The sequence below is a fragment of the Manacus candei genome, unplaced genomic scaffold, assembly GCF_025592945.1.
Source record: "Manacus candei isolate 608988 ecotype Guabito, Panama unplaced genomic scaffold, ASM2559294v1 h1tg000053l, whole genome shotgun sequence".
In the NCBI taxonomy this organism is placed as follows: Eukaryota; Metazoa; Chordata; class Aves; order Passeriformes; family Pipridae; genus Manacus; species Manacus candei.
This window is the reverse complement of record NW_026138101.1, coordinates 4,890,329-4,909,106: the sequence shown is the minus strand read 5'-3', so window position 1 is coordinate 4,909,106 and position 18,778 is coordinate 4,890,329. Positions and strand designations below refer to the sequence as shown.

The 18,778-nt window shown below is 59.0% G+C and overlaps 1 protein-coding gene across 1 annotated transcript; it reads right to left on the bottom strand.

The window, feature by feature from the left end:
- Positions 1-319: 319 nt before the first annotated feature.
- Positions 320-17,647, bottom strand: HSD11B2 (hydroxysteroid 11-beta dehydrogenase 2). The gene is made up of 5 exons (XM_051802012.1): positions 16,960-17,647; positions 2,879-3,091; positions 2,432-2,617; positions 1,679-1,816; positions 320-1,197 (listed from the first exon to the last, which is right to left on the bottom strand). The coding sequence occupies exons 1-5, from the start codon at positions 17,252-17,254 to the stop codon at positions 836-838; spliced, it is 1,194 nt and encodes a 397-aa protein (XP_051657972.1). The 5' UTR covers positions 17,255-17,647; the 3' UTR covers positions 320-835.
- Between the last annotated feature and the right edge of the window lie 1,131 nt (positions 17,648-18,778).

The following is an 18,778-nucleotide window of genomic DNA, read 5'->3' as shown; positions in this document are numbered from 1 at the left end:
CAACCTTAGGGAGCTGCATGGCTTGTCACCCTGCGTGGGGCTGTCCATGCGCGGCACTGTCACCCCTTCCATCCTTGCCCCAGCAGGACCACAGCGTTGGAGCAAAGCGAAAGGAAGCCTTTGGGGTAGGGTTGGGGAGGAGCAGGGAGTGGGCACAAGCCCTTCCTGGCAGACTGACCCCTTTTCTGGGACTCCCATGGCTCCTGCTACAGTGCCCAGCGTGGTGCCAGCCGTGACCGGGCTGAGCTCTGCCTGCAGGCAGGGCATCCCTGAACAGCATCACGGCGCTGCACTGCGGAAGGAGACAGCCAGAACCTGCTGGAATATCAAGAACGGCTTTATTGAAAAAGTGACAATCACGTGGTTCATCTCGTGGAGAGCTCTGCAGCACTGGCAGCCCGGCCTCGGCCCCTGCGCTCGCCGGGAGCACGTGGAGTGTGTAATGAGTGGCAGGGAGGCAGCAGCCACAGGGTCCCAGCCCTGACCCAGCCAAGAGGTGACGGAGACGAACAGCTCTGAGAGCAGTACGGAAGATGGTGGGTAGCTGAGGAAATGCCCGAGGTACATCCCAGCCTGCGGAGCTGCTCAGTCAGGCAGGGATGGGCCCCTTGGAGGATGCACGGTTAGAAAAAATACAAAAAACCAAGGTCTCTAGAAAATGTTGATTCTCGCACAATAGAAAATAGATCTACCTGATTTTGGAAAGAAATTTGGTTTTTAACGTCTAGTGCTGATTGTTCCCCCCACGGTGCAGGAGGGCGCTGCCTCCGGCCGCGCGCGCGCTCGGGGGCCGGCGCGCCTGGAAATCCCGGGAGAGGCCACGCGCGGGCCGAGGTCAGGCCTTCTTCACATCGTTGTGGTGCTCCCGCCGCAGCGCTCGCGGCAGCTTGGGGTTGATGAAGAATCCTTTCAGGAACAAGTCTCGGACAAAATAGGGCAGGTAGCGGTGTATGAAATACATGAGCCCAAGGCCCTGCCCTGGGTAGTAGCGCACGGCTGGGTTGGCAGCCAGGAGCCCGTCCGTGATGCTGTTCACCACCGCGCTCAGGTCCTCCACCGCCACCTTCATGAACTGGATGAACTGGTGGTTGATCTCCTCCACGTAGTCCTCGCCGTAGGCCTGCAGCAGCTCCTGGGGCAGGCTGGCCAACAGCTGCTGCTTCTGCAGGTTCCAGAAGGCTGGGTCGCACGTCGTCCCTGCAAGGACATGGTCCCCCCGTGAGCTGTGTGGCCCCTCCTCCTCCAGCCCCCCTGCCAGGGGTGCCGGCAGCCCCAGTCACCTCCCAGCCTCTTGACAAGGTCCTGCTGAAACTCTGGCAAAGATCTGCCACAAGGGAAGTGCAGTGGGAGCACCATGGTGGCTCTTGGTAGCGCTGGACTCGACCAGAGGTCTCAGACTCTGCCTGCAGTGGGGATAGTGCTACCATAAATGTGGCTGAGCTGCTTCAACCAGCCCTTATGCCATCAGATCTGCTGTCAGGACTTGATCCTGACCCTGTTTCCCATCCACCAGAGCACAACGCCCACAGGACAGCCACTGTCCCCAGGGAGGTGGCTGGAGATGCTCAGAAGCTGCATCCTGCACCACCAGCTGCTCATCCCATTGCTCCATCTCCTGCCTCCCTGGAATAGCTGCCCTTTGCCTGCGGGTGCAGGCAGCGAACAAAAACCCTCTTACCTGTTTTGTAGTAGCCGGGCAGGATGAGGCTGACTTTGACCCCCCAGGGCTGGAGCTCGCTGCGGAACGTGTCCATGAGCAGGCTGAGGGCTGCTTTCGAGGCCCCGTAGGCTGCCAGGCAGGGGAAGGGCATGTCTCCTGGCAGGAGGGAAGGGATGAGTGAGCGGGTGCTCAGGAAGGTGCCTGCATGGCCAGGGGCAGGCAGGGACTGGGGAGGGGGTGTGGGGTGGCTTGTGTTGTGTTGGGCTGTGCCCCCGACCTCTGTGCACAGAGAGGGCTTAGGGTTTGATTTGCTGAGAAAACAACTGAGAGTAGATTCAAATTAATGTTTTAGTGGGGGGAAAAAGTAGGGAGGGAAGAGGAAAGTGGTTTTACCTCCCCATACAGACAAAGCTTAAGGTCATGAACCCCAGTGGAGGATTAAAATGTTTTAATGGGAAGAAAAATTTTGGGGGAGGGGCAGAAGGAGGCTGGTTTTCCCACCTTGGCCAGGGCTGTCGTCCATGGTGGAGGTGTGTGGCAGCTGGGTTTGGGGTTGCCTGTGCTGTCTGTAACTGGGCTGCCTGTCCCCAGGCCCTCCAGCTCCCCATTTCCCTGTGCCCCCTGTGGGGCTCAGTGATACCACCAGCTCAACCTATGGTGCCTGGGGCCTGTCTGATGCAGCTGGCTGGGAATATGGAGGTGCCCAGGGGGTGGGAGCCACACCACACCACGGGGGTGCTCGATTAGGGGTGCTGGAGGGGGGCTGCTCACCTGCAGGGCTGCTGACGGTGACGATGCGGCCGCCGGCAGAGCGGAGCAGGGGCAGCAGCCCCTTGGTGAGCTCCAGGGAGCCAAAGAAATTCACCTCCATGCAGGTGCGAAACTTGCCCAGCGGCGAGAGCTCGGCATCGGCGATGGTGTCGTTGAAGCCGGCGTTGTTCACCAGGCCCCAGAGTCCTGCAGGGACAGGGTGCTTGAGAAGGTGATCTGAGTGGGGACCCCCACCCCAGGAATCCCAGCTGCCCCCCAGGCTCACAGGGGTCCCACGGGGGAATTGCAGGGTGCCCCAGGACAAGCGCTTTCAGCAGAGACTGTTGGCACGGGTGCCCACAGGGATGCAGCCCGCTGTGGGGGCACATAGAGGCTTGGCACTGCCATGCTGGCTGCAGGCTGAGGTCCCAGGGAGCTGTGAGGGGTCCTGGGGGGCTGCAGTCCTACCTGTGCTGTTGGTGTGGGCCTGGATGTGCTGCAGGACACGCTGGATGTCGTCCGGCTTGGTCAGGTCCATCTGCAGCAGCGTCAGCCTCGCCGAGCAGCTCCGGCGCAGCTCCTGGGCACCAGGACTCTGCAGGTCCAGCACGCTGGCGAACACCCGAAAGCCCATGGTGTCCAAGTGCCGGGCTGTCGCCTGCCCGAAGCCCGAGTCACATCCTGAAAGAGACAGGAGCCTTGCAGTGGCCAGTGACAGCCACTGCCTGTCCCCAGCCCCCAGAGACCCCCTAACTCTGCCTCTTCATCCAGGGACCAAATTTCCACCCCAGTATCAGTTCCCCCTGCCTGGGGACAACCTCGGCTGTCACCCTGCTGCAGGTCCTGCCCCACCAGGACGTGACCTTGCCCTGGGGCATTTGCAGGTCGAGGACCTGCTGTTTTCTCTCTGTTGCGGAAAAAACATTCCCTTATCTGCAACCCCATCGCCCCGAGCGCCTCCCTAATTGAAGGTGCAGGCAAACCCGCAGGCACCAGCAAGGCACCAGCACAGCCCAGAGCCCTGCAGCGGTGCGGGGTGGGAGCCGTCAGCCCCCAAAATAGCCTCTGAAAGCTCCATCAAGCACCTTTCAGAGCTGGCATAAGGCTCCGTGGGAGATGCTGCCTTTTGCAGAATGCTTTTCGCCTCTCAGAAATAGTGACCAAGAGGCGGAGCACCCCCTTGCCTGGCTGGGGGATGAGGAGATTAAAAAGTGTGGGGGGAAAGGGATTTTGCTCTGCTCCTGCCACCCTGCATCCTTCAGGGGAGCATCCGACGGGGATGTCCCTCTCTGGAGGGCACTGGGTGCTCCATGCCCGGTCCCAGCCTCATTTCCTCCATCTCGCCTCAAACAGGGGCACCACAGGTGACACTGTCACTGGCAGAACCACCATTGGGGTGGCTGGGGGACAGCCTGGGTGGGAGCTGGGTACTGTGGGGCGGTGACAAGGCCAGTGGCCAGGGTGGAGTGGCTGGGATGCAAACAAACAGCGGCAGCAAGGTACAGGCTGTTCCCGGGGCCGATGGCAGCGCTGATAGCTCGGGGAGTCCGTGCCACAACTGCTGCCCAGGCACATTAACCATTAACAGGGGAGCGCTGCAGGGGCAGCCCCATGGCCCTGCACCCTCCTGCCTGGCACCCTTGGGTGCTCCTCAGGACATGCCTGAGAAGGGCCCCTGTGCAGGAGCCACCCTGGGATGGATGCAACTGTGGCCCTGGGGACTGTCACCCCCCGAGATCCCAGCACCCCTCCCACCAGCCTCAGGGGGGCACAGGGACTGGCTGCCCCCCAGCTTACACACCCCCATCAGGGCACTTCCAGCTCTTCAGGTGCCAGCTAAGCCATCAGCTCAGCAGCTCTGGGCCAGTCCCCAACTTTAGAGCTTTACTTTATTGCTGCGTCAGAAACCCATAATTAAGCCCGTGGCCAGAGGCCAGAGTGATAACACACCCCGGAGGTGCTCAGCTGGCAGGAAGGGGCTGCAGGGACCTCCCTTTCCCATGCAACACCCAGCATCCATCATGGATGAGTGCCAGGCTGGCTCAGCATCACCCCTGGCATTGCCCCCGCATCACCCCCAACACCCTGGTGCCGCAGGGAATGCTCAAGGTGCTGCCGGAGCAGCACCGTCCACCTCTCCTCTCCCCAGGAACAGCTCGTGCTGCCAGCAGCCAAACAGATAAGGTGCATTTCACCTTTCCCAGCAGTGCAGGAGAAAACTGCAATAAAGATAAGGTTTAAAAATAAAAGTGCTCGTGGCCGCAACCTCACCATGACGCAGCTGATGGGACACGGTTACCTGTGCTGCTCCCACGCAGCCAGCAAGAAAAGCTTCCAGTCCAAACATGAAGTTTCCTATCACCAAATGAGCCTCAAAACCCCAGGAAACATCCCCAAAACCTGAGAGAGACAAGTTCGCCAGATTGTTTCAGGCAAGTCTGGCAAGGAGGGAGCAAACACGGCCACGTGCTGTCCAAGCCAGGCAGGATTTGTTTTGCCTTAGAGGAGGAGGGCGGTCAGAGGGTTTGTTTCGGAAGTTCTAATTTATTCACACAGACAAAAAAAAAAACTCCTGGGAGGCTGGCAGGAGGCCCGGGGCCAGGAGGGTGAGGATGCTCTGGTGTTATTTAAGGTCTCCGACGCTGCTCAGCTCCACATCTGCTGTGCTTAGGCCTGGCCAAGAGTGCAGGGAAGGACAATGAAACCCCCGGGCCCATAACACGTGGCCCCAAAGCATGGCAGCTTGCCCAGGGCCTGCTCGCTCCCCATGGCCACCAGCACACGAGCTGCTGGCCATGCTGGAGCTGGCACAGGAGCCGTCACCGCTGGCTCAGCCCCACCGGGATCGCTGGAGCCGGCCAGTCTGTGCGGCCCCGGCGAGGCTGGCGCTGGGCTCGCCGCCCTCCCAGGATGCTGCATCACGAGGAGATGCCGGCGCCAGTTCCTCCCGCCCCAGCTCCCAGCTCGCCAACTGGTTTTGCAGTTGTGCCGGCGGGAGGGACATGGTCAGACCGAGCACAGGAGAAGCCCAGCACAGGGAGCGCAGCAGAGGACAGCAGGTGCCCTGAAACCCCCCATGGCATCCCCACAGACCCCAGGCCAGCAGAGAGAACCTTTTGCTGTAGCAGGAGCAGAAGAAAGCCTGAGTCCAGTTTGCAAAATCCAGCAGCGCTCCGCAGGCTCGGCAAGCCGGGGCAAACTCCCGCACCAGGGGCCGGCTGGTGTTTTGCCGGAGCAGCGGGTCAGCAGCAACTCCCGAGGACTTTGCAGAAGCTCCAGACACTGCAGCGGCTCCCCCAGGAGTGGGACACACCGGCCTCCACTGGGACTTTGGCATGACAAGCCCTGGCTTTACTTATCTTGAGCAAGCAAAAAAGTTTGGCCTCCGGCATTGCCACTGGGGTGCCCTCCCGGCCGCACAGGGAGAGCAAAGAGGACTGACCCCACGGCATCATGTCCTTCTCCAGTGACAGCAGCTGAGCCACCACAGGGGTTGAGCTGCGCCAGCCTGGCAACCCAGCCCACCTGCACCACCTGTGCTTCCTCGCCGACAGGAGCCGGCTGAAGCCGCAGTCCCGGTTTGGTGTGGACACGTTTCTTTCAGGTGAGTCGGGCACGGCACTGCACTGACGTTTGGCTATCTCAGGTATTCACCCTGCTCCTGCACCGGCACCGAGGCCCCCACGTGCAGACACTGCTCAACATCAGTGCCGCAGTTCGCTGAGCGGAGCAGAGATGGGCAATAACACGGCTACGGCCTGGGAGCTGCCAAACCACAACCACCCCCTGCCCCTGCCAGCACAGCACCTGATGGAGGGCTGGGGGCACAGGTCTGCAGCGCTGCTCATCCCAATGAAACATAGGAGTGGCTTCCTCTCCCAAGATGTGAGCTGTGAGTCCATCCCTGAGCCCTGAGCTGTGCAACCTCATCCCTGAGCTGTGGAAGTGCAGTCTGTGCACCTTAATCCCTGAGCTCCAAGCTGAGCATCCTCATCGCCAAGCCACGAGCTGTGTACATCCTCACCCTCAGGCCACGAGCTGTGCATCCTCATCCTCGAGCCGTAAGCAGAGCACCCTCATCCCTGAACCACAAGCTGTGCATCCTCATCCCTGAGCCACACACAGTGGGAGAGGACCAGGGAGACCTGCAAAACCTCAGCAGTGCAAAGCACAGCTTGGCTGAAGAATTTCCATGTGGCCGTGAAGCTGCCCAGAGCCTGGTGGGCTCCTGGGCACAGCAGCAGCTCCTTGGAGCTGCTCTCTCCACAGCCACCCCATCCTGGGACCCCAGTGTGGAAGCTGAAGAGAGATTGCCCCAGGGCTGAGCATCCCTGAGATGGACCAGCTCCCCCAGGGTTATCCTGGCAGTGTGGGCAGTCAGCAGCCCCAGGGGCTGCTCACCAGGCACCCGTTGGCAGCATCGCCCCCTCCCCAGCTCTACAGGCCATCATCTGGGTGCCCCCTGCTGTTCCCCAAATCCCAGACATCAATCCCACCTCCTATGCAGAGCTTTAGGGCCGTGTGTCCCAACACCCTGTCCAGGATGCCTCACCAAGATGGAGCTGTCACCACTGTCAGCAGCCTCCCAGCCTCGGGATGGTGCCATGCTCACGGACACCGTCATCTGGAAGGGAGCTGCAGCACCAAGGCCAAATGATTTAATATGCTGAGCCTTGTTTCCATAGGCTCATGCTGAAATCCTGCCTGGGATGCCAAGTTACACATGGCCTTCTGGCCCTGACAGGGTTCACCACCACCTTGGATCCAGCTTCTCCGGGCACAGGATGGGATTTAGCCAGGCAACACTGCAGGGAGGCTCAGCTGGGCACCTGAGCAGGGACTCATCCCAACTCAGCTACTTGGGGCTGTTCATCTCTGCTCCATCCTGGGATGGATGGGGAAGCCCAGGCTGAGGTGGCACCAAGCAAGGATGGTGCCACCAGGGGAAATGGCTGTTCCCAAAAGGGACTCAGGGAGGGGCTCCCCGCCCAGTGCAGGGCCAGGCAGGATGAAATGCCCGGCACCGTCCTGTGTGGGCAGGGCAAGGCCCTGTGGCCAACACCTCCCGGATGCTGCGAACATTGGGAGCAAGGAGCGATAAAGGGGTGATGTCAGCCCTGAGTGAGAGGGAACAAATTCTTGGCAGGACACAGGAGAGGTAGGGAGGGGAAGGCAGGAGCACTTGTGCCCACAGCAGCTGAGCCACCATGGCCACCCACTGGCCACAGCCTCCCCAGCCAGACACTGGCCACCACCTCCCACAGCCAAGGTCCTTCCAGGAGAGTGGGGCTGGGCAGGGGCACCCACAGCCCCTCACCCATCACAGCCACTGGCATCACTGTCCACAGGAACCCCCACCCCAGCCAGTGGCTCTCACGGCATCACGGCATTCCATGTCCCCACTCCCCACGGAGCCCCCCGGGAGCAGCCCCCCTGTCCAGGCTCAGGCAGATGGATCAGGGCTGGGCTGCTGGTCCTCAGCACCCGGGTTCAGGATGCCACAAGCCTAATTAAATTAAATTAAAGCCAGGAGATGCCTTCAGGGATGATCCAAATCCCATCCCCAAATTCCCAGCAAGTGGACAATGCAGAAGCCCCCCACCCAAGCAACCCAGGTGGGCATCTCTGCAAAGCCTCATCCTCCTTTCCAGGCAGGACCTGAGCCAAGGAGGGCACACACTGCCCCCTGCTCCCCCAGGACCCCTCCCACATGGTACAGTTGGCACAGGCACCTGGATTGAGATTGCTGATGGTTTCCATAGCCCAGGATAAAAAGCCACATCCACATCCCTCCAGCAGGTCCTATGGGGCACAGCAGGGGTCACACAGACCCTCAGCCCTCCCAGGGAGACCCATGACCACGGCTGAAGGCAGAGCTGGGGATGTCCATCCCCACAAGGGGAACATGAGCAACCTACCCCCTCCCTGTGCCAGGGACAATAGCCAGATGGTGTGAATTACAGCGGATTAGCCAAGTGTTCCTGGAGCCTCACACGCCATCCCCTCCACCTGGGAGGTTATCTTCCACTTAACAAACCAAGAGAAGGGGGGAAATCTGATTTTCTGCCTAGACAACCAGTGCAGCCAGGCAGAGATGACGAGGAGCCCCGAGGCCAGTGTGGATGCACCCACAGCTCCTGAATTAAAGCCCATTTCTCGGGAGCTGGTGCATCAACATCGGCAACCCAATGGCACACGAGCAGCTGGGAGATAAATCAGTGTCGGGAGCCCACCCCAGCACTGTCACTAAAAGCCACCCACACGCCTTATCTCCCACCAAAGCTGTGAGCAGCAGATGCTACTTGCAACCAGTGGGGCTAATGAAGGCAGGAGCTTGTTAGTGCCCTGGGGCAGCCGGGACAGGAGTGAGCCCAGACACCTCCCCCTGCACAAGGCCAGTGCCTGGTGGGATGCCAAGGAGGTTGGGATCCCAGAGGTAACCCAGCCCTGGCTGGGCAGTAATGCTGCTGCTGCTGAGGAGCAACCCTGGGCTCACAAGCAGACAGGGTGGAGGAAGTGTCACCAGCAGCACTGCTGCGGTGCTTCGCAGAAAAGGGGCACAGGAATTTCCTAGAATCAGCTGCTTGCTGCACCCGGGGCTGGACGGCATCTTCCGGCAGCCACCGTCTCCACCGAGGGGAGATCCTCTCCCCAAAAGCTGTGGCAGGACTCTCACATCAAGGATTTGAGCTTCTCTTGGGCAGGGATGAGTAAGATAAGACAGCAGGGCTGACATCAGCTGGCTCAGCCGGTACATCTGAGATAATCTGGGATGGATGGATGTCCCTCCGAGAAGAGGAAGTCGTGAAGAGCTTTGGTGATAACCGGGTTAATAATCACCTTCAGAGGGAACACTGTGAACTGGGAACACAGAGCTGACAAGCTGCTAAAGCCATCCATCAGGAAGAGCTGTCACTGGGAAGGACATCCACGGCCCAGGGATGGCTCGACCAGATTGGTGCCAATGCCAAGCCAGCACTGCTAACACATCCACCTGGGCTCTTGGACAGGCTGGGAGCCAGGCTGGGAAGCTGGAAAGTTCCACCAGCCATGGCTGGGATGTGGCACTGGAGATGCCCCCAGGGAACAAGGTGATGGCAGCAAAGCCCTGGCTGGGGCACCTGCTGGGCTGCAAAAGGGCTCTCCAGGAACTCCCAGCAGGCTGGAAAACCACCAGCCAAGCCCCATATCCATCTCTCCTGTGTGCTAATGAGCAAAGATAGGCAGAAGTCACGTCTAAGGTCTGCTACAGGCAGGTCTAAGCCATCCACAAGCAGCTGAAGGGAAGACCAGCTCTTCTACATGGATCACCATGAGCCATGACCACCCTGGGACATCTCAGGAAAGGTGTTTCTCACCAGGAGAGCAAAGCACCACAGCCACTGTGGGACCAGGAGAATCTCTAGCCGTGTGGTGGGGCAGGTCAGCCACGGAACAGCCCCAAAGTGCCACCCAGGACAGGATGCCAACCCCGCCCCCCACCACTGTGGACAAGTCACAGGTGATGCCAGCAGGGACAAAGCCATGCTGAGACAGTGCTGACCAAAGCAGCAGCTCCAGAGCCATCCCAGGGGATCCCCATGTCAAGCAGCTCAGAGGTTGTAGCACCACAATAAGGCTACAGTGGTTTCAATGGAGCTCTACCAGTTCGAGGGTATTTTGGTGATGAAATTCTACTTTGCTTGTAAGGTACCATCTCATCACTCTCCTTATTACAAGAATAAACTCCCACCACATGCCACAAGGCCAGGCAAGCAGAAAAACTGGTGCAAGCCCTGCCCATCCCCACATCATGATGGGCTCTGCAGCTGCACCAACTATTTTCTCTTGCAGCTTCCAGATCCATGTGGATGGAGCTTGGGACTTTTTTTTTTTTTTTTTTTTTAGAAACAGAGCAAAACACTTGAGCAATTTAAGCCCCTGGTCTCAGAGCTGTACTCCATGCCCACTTCAAGCCACACCAGCCCTTTCTATACCCAGTTCAAGCTGTCCCTTCCTCACCCTCTACACCTGCAGCTCTCAGTAGCTCGTCAGAGTTTCAGTATCATAAGACTATTTTGGTGCATTGTCCTCAAAATGCATGAAGGTGGCCCTCCAGGCTGATGTGCTTGGACACAGTCATGCTGACCCAGGCAACGCAGCACCCACAAGTGCCCTTCAGCTTAGGTAGAGCTCAGCACACCAGCTGAAGCAGGGGCAGAAGTCACCACAGGATGGCTGCACACCTCAGGTTAGAGCTTGTCCCCCACCTGGTAACCAGGATCCTGGAGAAGAAGCAGTACTGGTCACAGTGGGTACTCAGAGAGGGTGGTGAGGCCCTGGCACAGGTTGCCCAGAGAAGCTGTGGCTGCCCCATCCCTAGAAGTGTCCAAGGACAGGTTGGATGGAGCTTGGAGTAACCTGGGATAGTGCCAGGTGTCCCTGCCCATGGCAGGGGGTTGGAACGAGATGGCCTTTAAGGCCCATTCCAACCCAAACCCTTCAGAGATTCTACAATTCTGAGAGGCCAGACATTCAAAGCCACCACAGAAGAAACCAGGGCAGGCACCTCAGCTCAGCAGCCCATCCCTCCTCTCCATTCCCAGCCTGCCTGGGAGTCACCCACCATCTGGCTCCACAGGGTCAACCACCCAGCAAGAGGAAGCGCCGCCACAAAGCCTGTAAAGCCAAAAACTGCTTTTCAAGATTACAGCCTTAGAGCCAGCAAATCCCAGGACAGCACCATGTGTGACAGGGAAGCCAGCTCCCAGGGGGAAGCTGATAAAGCTCAAGGGCTGGCAGCTCTCCAGGGGAGAAGGAAGCAGAAGTGATATGTTGCACATGGAAGCATGCACGAGCTGGGACAGAGGAACAGGGACTGGATACGGTGGATGTGCCACAGTAGCCGGGGGGAGTGGAGAAGGGAGTAACAGACAGGTGCTGGAGTGGTTAAAAATAAGAGGTCCCAAACCACACCTATAGCAATGCACTGGCAGCATGAGGGCAACAGTCTGGGGCATTTCCCACTTCATCATAGGGTGGGATCATTCACTTCCAACCACCCTTTCACTAGCCCAGGTTGCTCCAAGCCCCATCCAGCCTGGCCCTGGGGGCTCCACAGCAGTATCTCAGATATGTTATTGCAGGAGGGGCATCAGGTGAAGAGGCACGAAAGCCCTGCAGCCTTTCCTCCTAGGGAAAAAAGCCCTCCAGCTAGAGTTTTAGACCAGCACTGAAAAAAGACTACAGTGAGACGGCAAATGCTTGCCCAGGTTTGGTGGAAACACCTTGAAGAGCCCCCTCACCATATCTCTGCTCAAACAAAACCCTGGCTGGGCAAGCTCACCACCCCTGTGCTACCTGTAGTGAAAGCAGCAACTGCTCTCCTGTAACCAGATCCCGGCCTGAGGGGAGCTAGACTCAACAGTGGGTAACACAATCCCAGGCCTCATTAAAGATGTGCTGCTCATTGGACTAGAGGGCAGCAACTGCCTACACTTCTCTCCTTCCGAAAGCATCCGTTCCCATCTGACAATCTCATTTCAGCAGGGAAGTCTCTGCTTTGTTGCTCTCATGTCCCTGCATAACCCCGAGGGCTAATCAAGCCAGCTTGGGTTTCTCTACCAACTCTGGTCTCCCACAGTATGAAACCTCAATGCGTTTTCCCTCCTAATTAGCTGTGCTCATCATTTTTGGTTAACGGTGATAAAAAACCCCACCCCGACAGGTCTGTGTCACGAGCGGGCTTTGAAAGGGCTTATTTTATAGCTAAGTGAGAAAAAGCTGAGCTTATCAAACCACATGCCTGTGGTGGGCAGGGGTAGGTGTCTATTTCTGAAGAAACCTCAGAAGGGGAAGAAGAGTCCTAAATCCATGGAGGGCTGCTGACAAAGTGGGGGGAAAGCTTCAGCCCTGCAAAGAGAAGGAGAGAAAGCAGCTTTCCTGCTCTGCTCCCAAACGCCAGCAGCAAAAGGGTGTTTGATTTTGGTCCTGTCCCACCCCTCAGCTTGGAGGGAGCAGTTGTCTCTGCTGTTAATTTTTAATAGATTCTGGAAAAATCAGAGCGATTTCAGAGAAATAAGCTGATTTTCAGCCTGCACATATAGAATCACAGAATAGTTTGGGTTGGCAGGGACCTTAAAGATCACCCAGTTCCAACCCCCCTCCACTGAGCCTGGGGAAAGACCCCGGGTACCTCTGAGCTGGCTCACTGGCTCCAGAAGCAGAGTGGAAGTCACCTATGGAGAACTGCAGCACCTTTGCATGAAGCTTTTCTCATGGTGAGGCTGCTGGCGGGCTCAGCACCAAACACAGGCTGTGATCGTGCCGTGCCAGTGCTCCAGCCATGCCCTGGCACAGAGGTGCCCATCCCAGAGCCAGCCCCAAAGCCTTGACCCTCTCCCCCAGCGCCTCTCAATCACATTTTTAGCTGGAAAATAGATCTAAGACAACATCAGAGTCCAGACAGGAGCGATGCTGCTCTTTTACCACGGAAAGTCATTTACCTTCGCAGCAGAAAGCGAGAGTCCCAACATCTGGATTGAATCACTCTGTCCTGCTGCAGTCACCAGATGCTTCAACATCTGTGGAGTCCATGGGAAACGCTGAAGTGCCGCTTGGCTGTGATCAAGTTGCAAAACCTCTGTTAACCTTGAACATGATCTGAAGCTCTGACCCATTTCAGATTGTTAATGGGGCATGCGATTGTAACGAGAGCACCTCCCCAGGAAAACCACGCTTCCCCTGCTGCAGGAAGGAGAAGAGAGGAGAACAGGGCTGGTTTGGGTCTGGGCAGCCTGACCTGCCAACCAATTTTGCTCACAGAGATGATTTGTGGGAAGACAGACCAATCTGCAGGTGCTCCTGGCTTCATAGGCTGCACCAAGGAGGAGCAAGGATGCAAGAGACCCAAATTATCTCCCTCAGGCAGCCACCCAGATGTTTTGGGTTATTTCAGAACTAATTCAGGTGCAATCATCACAGACAGAGCAACAGTTCACTAGTTTCAGCTTCTCATCCAAGCTGAAGTGTACGAACTGATGCCTTGCAACACAACTCCTGTCGTCCCTCTGTCCTGGCAAAGCCCTGCAGACAGGCAGGATCTATGGGCCGGTTTGCCTTTGGTCTTTTCCAAGGATCTGCAGTAAATTGGGCAGTTGGCTACTGTCCAAAGAACCACCCCAAGCAGTCACACATGGCAGAGCTACACAACAGCAAGAGGCTTGCACTGCTCCAGCTGCACAGCGGAGCCCCGGGATGCCCCCTGCCATCCCCTCACCACCCCCAGGCACTACACCCAGTTGTGTTGGGTGGTTTGCATGGACTCACTGAGTTTCACAGGCATCCATTGAGACCACAGGGACCAAATGATGGTCTAGGCTCACGTCTAAACCGAGCCAGTCAAAGCCAAACCTTGCACTGAAGTGCTGCCAGCCTGGATCTGGAGAGGCCAAGCAATGGCAGCTCATCACCTCCTGCCAAGGCTGCTCTTGCAGACCATCACCCTTGCACAGGCTCTGCTTTTTGTATCAATTCCCGATGGGAAGGAGTAAGACTGCTCCTCTTTGCTCACACAGTTCTGAGGAGTCCAGTGGCCCTGAGGACACTCAATGGTGCTGTTTCAGATTTGGGAAGGAGGAAGCACATACAGAAGGCAGCCCTTGGATGCTCAGAGCAAGGCAGCTCCCAGTGAGCCGCTGGCACCACACAGGTCCACGGGTGCCAACCAGCAGCATCAGCACCCCGGGGTGCCCTGTCACACACCATGGAGAGGGATGCCGGGTATCTGCTGTCTTGCAGCTTCCCGGTGCCAGATCAGGCAGCTGCCCGTACCCCGCCTGCCTACACCACAGACATGCCGTGTCAGGGTCCCTGCAGCTTCCCACGTTTGGTCAAAGCCTGTGCGAGGTGTGGGCTCATTTTCAAGGCAGGGTCGGGCTCGGGGCAGGCTCAGGTCAGCACACCAAGGGAGGCATGGACATGGCTGGTGTCTCCCTCCCATCCCGGGCTGGAGCAGCTGATCTCCCCTCCTCATCCCCACCATCCTCCCGGGGCTGACCTCTCCCAGCCCCCGCTGCACAGGGGGGCATTCTCCTCCCTGCAAACAGCTGTGATCTCCTCTAGGAAGACAGGATTAACGCTTTCCTCACCCCCTGCCCCCAGCCAGGCTGCATCCACCGGAGCCATGTTCTAGGAGAAGCTGGACCACTGGGATGCAGAACAAGAGCCCCAAGGTCTCAGTCCCAGACAAACACATCCCTGTCTAGCCCAGGGGACACACTATGACAGAGCACAGCATTCCTTGCTCCCCTCTGGGCAGCAGGCAGCTGCCCATCCCTGCTCCAGCCAAGCCCCAGTCCCACGTGCGACAGCCAAAATGCAAACCTGCAACAGATGGGAAACGCCACAACTTTCCAGTCCCTGCTGCTACCAGAGGGTCAGCAGCTTCGCTCTGCAGCAGCTCCACAGCTGCTCAGCTATTTTCCCATCGAGCTGCAGAGTTAGTTTTCCTTCACCCCCTCCCATAAACTAAGTTTTATTTAGCCAGCAATGTCCGGACTAGCACATGGAGCTGGAGCATCACATGCAGAGCTCAACTTGGGGTTGTTCCCAGGGAGAGTGGGCAGCTGGAAGAGCTGGGACACATCGACTGGGAGATAAAACACCACCACAGCCACATTTCCTTGCTCCAGATAAGCATCACTGAACCTGCTGCGGGATTAAGACAGCAGCCAAGAAGTGTATACAAGGAAACGATGCCTAAAGTTTTTCAAGCTGAGACTTGCAATACTCCATAGTTGGCATCAGGAAGGACTTTGTGGCACTTCTCAGTTGACCTGCAAGGTCCAGCACGACACACAGCATGGCAGAACCTCTGTCCCTGACTTCACACACCTTCACCCATGCCCAGCATCCCCAGGCACCCAGCTCCATACTTCTCACTCTGCTGGGCTTTGCCTCCCATTGGCAAGAGGAGGAAGGCCAGAGCTGATCCTCCCCGGCTGCTCCCACAGGAGACACCAGCAGTGACACCAGCAGCCACTCAATACCCAGCTGCCAGGAGGTGTCTGGAACTAATCCGCAAAAGAATCAGGCTAATCACCATGCAAATACCCGAGTGAGGGATGCCATCCCCAGCAGAGCAGCCCTCGCATCTGCCCCTTGGCAGGCACCTGGTGGAGCAGCAGCACAGAAACACTGATCCTGCACCACGGGCTGTGCCTCGAACCTGTAAAACTGCAAAGTATTTACAGCCAAGAGCAAACACACCAGAACTGCAGAGGTGTCACCTCAACGCACCGGGGTAAGAACACCTTGTTCCAGCCACTGACTCACTAATTATACAGGCAATGCCAGAGAGCCAGGGCTGCCAGAGCTGGTGTGCCACAGGGCACCTGTGAGCACATGGCTATCAGACGTCCTCCCTAGGCAGCCCTGCCCCGACAGGGCTTTGACCTTCACTCGGTTGAATCATTCATTCATCCACCGCCTTGCTCCTCAATCTTCTTCCTCCAGAGTGGCTTCCCTGCACTTCCCACCAGTGCCACAGAGCCCTTCAAGCTGCAAGGGGGACTCGGCTCTTGCCTCAATTTTTTAGGAAACATTAAACCCTCTTCTCCAACTTAGGAGTCTCCAAGCCCAGCCCAGGCATTCCCACCAGGATGCAGGCTCCTGTCCTTGGGAGCACTGCCAAGGTTGTGCCCACAAGTTTCCCTCTCCTCTGCATCCGTGCAGAGCCAGCAGCACCTTCCGGGCACACCTGCAGCAACAACCACCCCAGCTCCAGCGCCTCCTCCTCAGCCTGCCTACTGCCGTCGCCTCACAGCAAAGCACTGCTGAGCCCAGCTCTCTTCATCATCCTCCAGCTCCACTGCCAGGCAGAAGGAGTGGGGAAAGGATTTGTATACCAAGATATCCTAACGAGATTCAGCACCAAGCCAGAGCTGTGCAAAGCCTGGGAGCACAGCACATTCCTTGTGGAGCCACCTTCCCCACGGAGGAGCTCTGGGCCAGGCAGCCCAAAGAGAAGGCAGGCAGTGGTTGGGCAGCATTTCCCAAGGATACCCATGGAGCAAGGGGAACAGCCTTACTTGCCCCCAGCAGCTCCCAGGATGGAGCTCTGGATGAAGCAGTGATGCTCAGCCCTGGGTAGCCAGCTCTGTTGCAGCCTCTAGAGATGCCATGAGTAGCTTTCCAAGAACAAGCACGGCTTCAGAGGGGAGGGGAGGAGAGGGCAGCCTTTGGGCCAGCCGAGGGGGGTCCCAAGCCAGTGCTCCGGCTCTACCCCATCCAATCTCGGGGCTCCCAGAGGAAGGGGCTCTCAGCATCGTGCTGCAACTGATGCTCAACACTCGAGGGGCCAACGCAACTCCCTGCTTCGGGGGCAGGTACAGCCTGGCCGCCTCTGTTCGGACGTGGAGGAGGATGAGGGATGCGCTGCCAGCGGCGGCTGGTCCCCAGCGGGACCCCGCTGACAGCAGCGCGCCGGTGCCCTGCGGGACACCCCGCTCCGCTCCCCGCCGAGCCCAGGCGGTGCCGTCGGGGCGTCGAGGCCGTGTCCCCGCACTCACCTGTGACAAGGACGGCTCTGCCCGCCACCGGCAGCAGCCCGCGGGGCGCCGCCCGCCACAGCAGCAGCCCGGCGGCGGCGGCGGCCAGGGCCAGCCCCAGGGGCAGCGGCAGCCAGGCGCGGCACAGGCTCTGCAGCGCGGCCAGCAGCGCCAGCGGCAGCACCAGCCCCCGGCCCAGCGGCGGCCCCAGCCCCCGGCCCGGCCCCGGCGCCCGCCGCGCCGCCCGCAGCGCCAGGCTGCCGGCCAGCGCCGCCCACAGCGCGCCGTGCGCCCAGCGCTCCAACCCCGGCTCCATCCCGGTGCCGATCCCGGGCCCGGCACGGCCCCGCCGCTGCCGCTCGCCCGCCCCGCCGCGCCCGTTTATAGCCGCCCGGCGGGGGAGCGGGGCGGGGCGGGACCGGCCGCCGCCAATGGGAGACGGGCGGGACGGCAGCGCCGGGCACCGGGACCCGCCGGGGCACCGGCACCGGCACCGCCGCCGGGCCGGGGAAGGCGGAGCACCGTGGGACCCGCGGCCCGTCCCGGCTCGGCTCGGCTCGGCTCGGTGTGGCTCGGCGCGGCGCGGCGCAGCACGGCTCGGGACATCACACCGCCCGGGTAGGCACGGCTCAGCACGGCTCTGCGCGGCTCGGCTCGGCTCAGCCTGGCGTGGCTCAGTCCTGCTCAGGATATTGTGCTGCCCAGGTAGGTGCGCTCAGCGTGCCTCAGCCCGGGACATGATGCTGCCCAACCAGGCACAGCTCAGCTCGTCCTCAGCCCTGCTTGGGATGTTGTGCCAGCTCACCAGGCACGGCTCAGCTCGAGTCAGCACAGCTTAGCTCGGCTCAGCCTGCTCAGGACATTATGCTACCTAAGTAGGCACAATTCAGCTTGGTCCAGCTTGGCACAGCTCAGCTCAGCACAGCACAGCTCAGCACAGATGAGGACTTGCCAATGTGCCAGATAGGCACAGTTCAGCTTGGCATGGCTTGACTTGGCTCAGCTGAGCAGAGCTCAGGATATTTTGCCACCTCAGTAGGTGTGATTCAACTCGACACAGCTCGGCTCGGCTCAGTTTGGGACATTGTGCCACTTAGGTGGGTTCAATTCAGCTCACCTCAGTTCAGCACGGCTCAGGACAGTTTGGGACATGACTCTACCTAGGTAGACACAGCTCAGTTCGACGTGACCTAGCAGAGCTTGGGACATCATGCTGTGTACAGCATGGCTCCACTCCTTTGGCACAGCTCAGGACACGATACCATCTAGGTAGGCACATCTCAGCTTGACACAGCTTGACTTGGCTTGGCTCAGCATGTCTTGAAACCTCATGCTACCTAGATAGGCACGGCTTAGCTCAGCAGAGCTTGGCATGGCTCAGCATGACTCAGCTCAGCACGGCTTAGGACATCACATCATGTCGCCTAGGTAGGCACAGCTCAGCTTGACTCAGCTCAGTTCAGCTCAGCTTGGCTCGACTCAGCACAGCGCAGCCTGGCACAGTTCAGCTTGTCTCAGTCCAGCATGGCTCAACTTGGTTCAGCATGGCTCGAGATGTTGTGGCACCTACAGCAGAGTTCAGCTCAGCTCGGTTCAGCACAGCTTGGAACATCATGCCACCTAGGTAAGCACAAAACCCAGCTTGGTTCAGCTCAGCTCAGCTTAGCTCGGCTTAGTTTGGCCTGGCACGGCTTGGCCTGGTGCCTGTGCTGGGCAGAGTTTCCTGGCAGGAAGTGGCACTGCATCCAGGGCAGCTCGGTGGGAGGGAGGCTCCCCTGCCCCCTGCCCGAGCCAGAACCAGTGCCACCAGCAGTGCCACCCCACATCCTGCTGGGACATG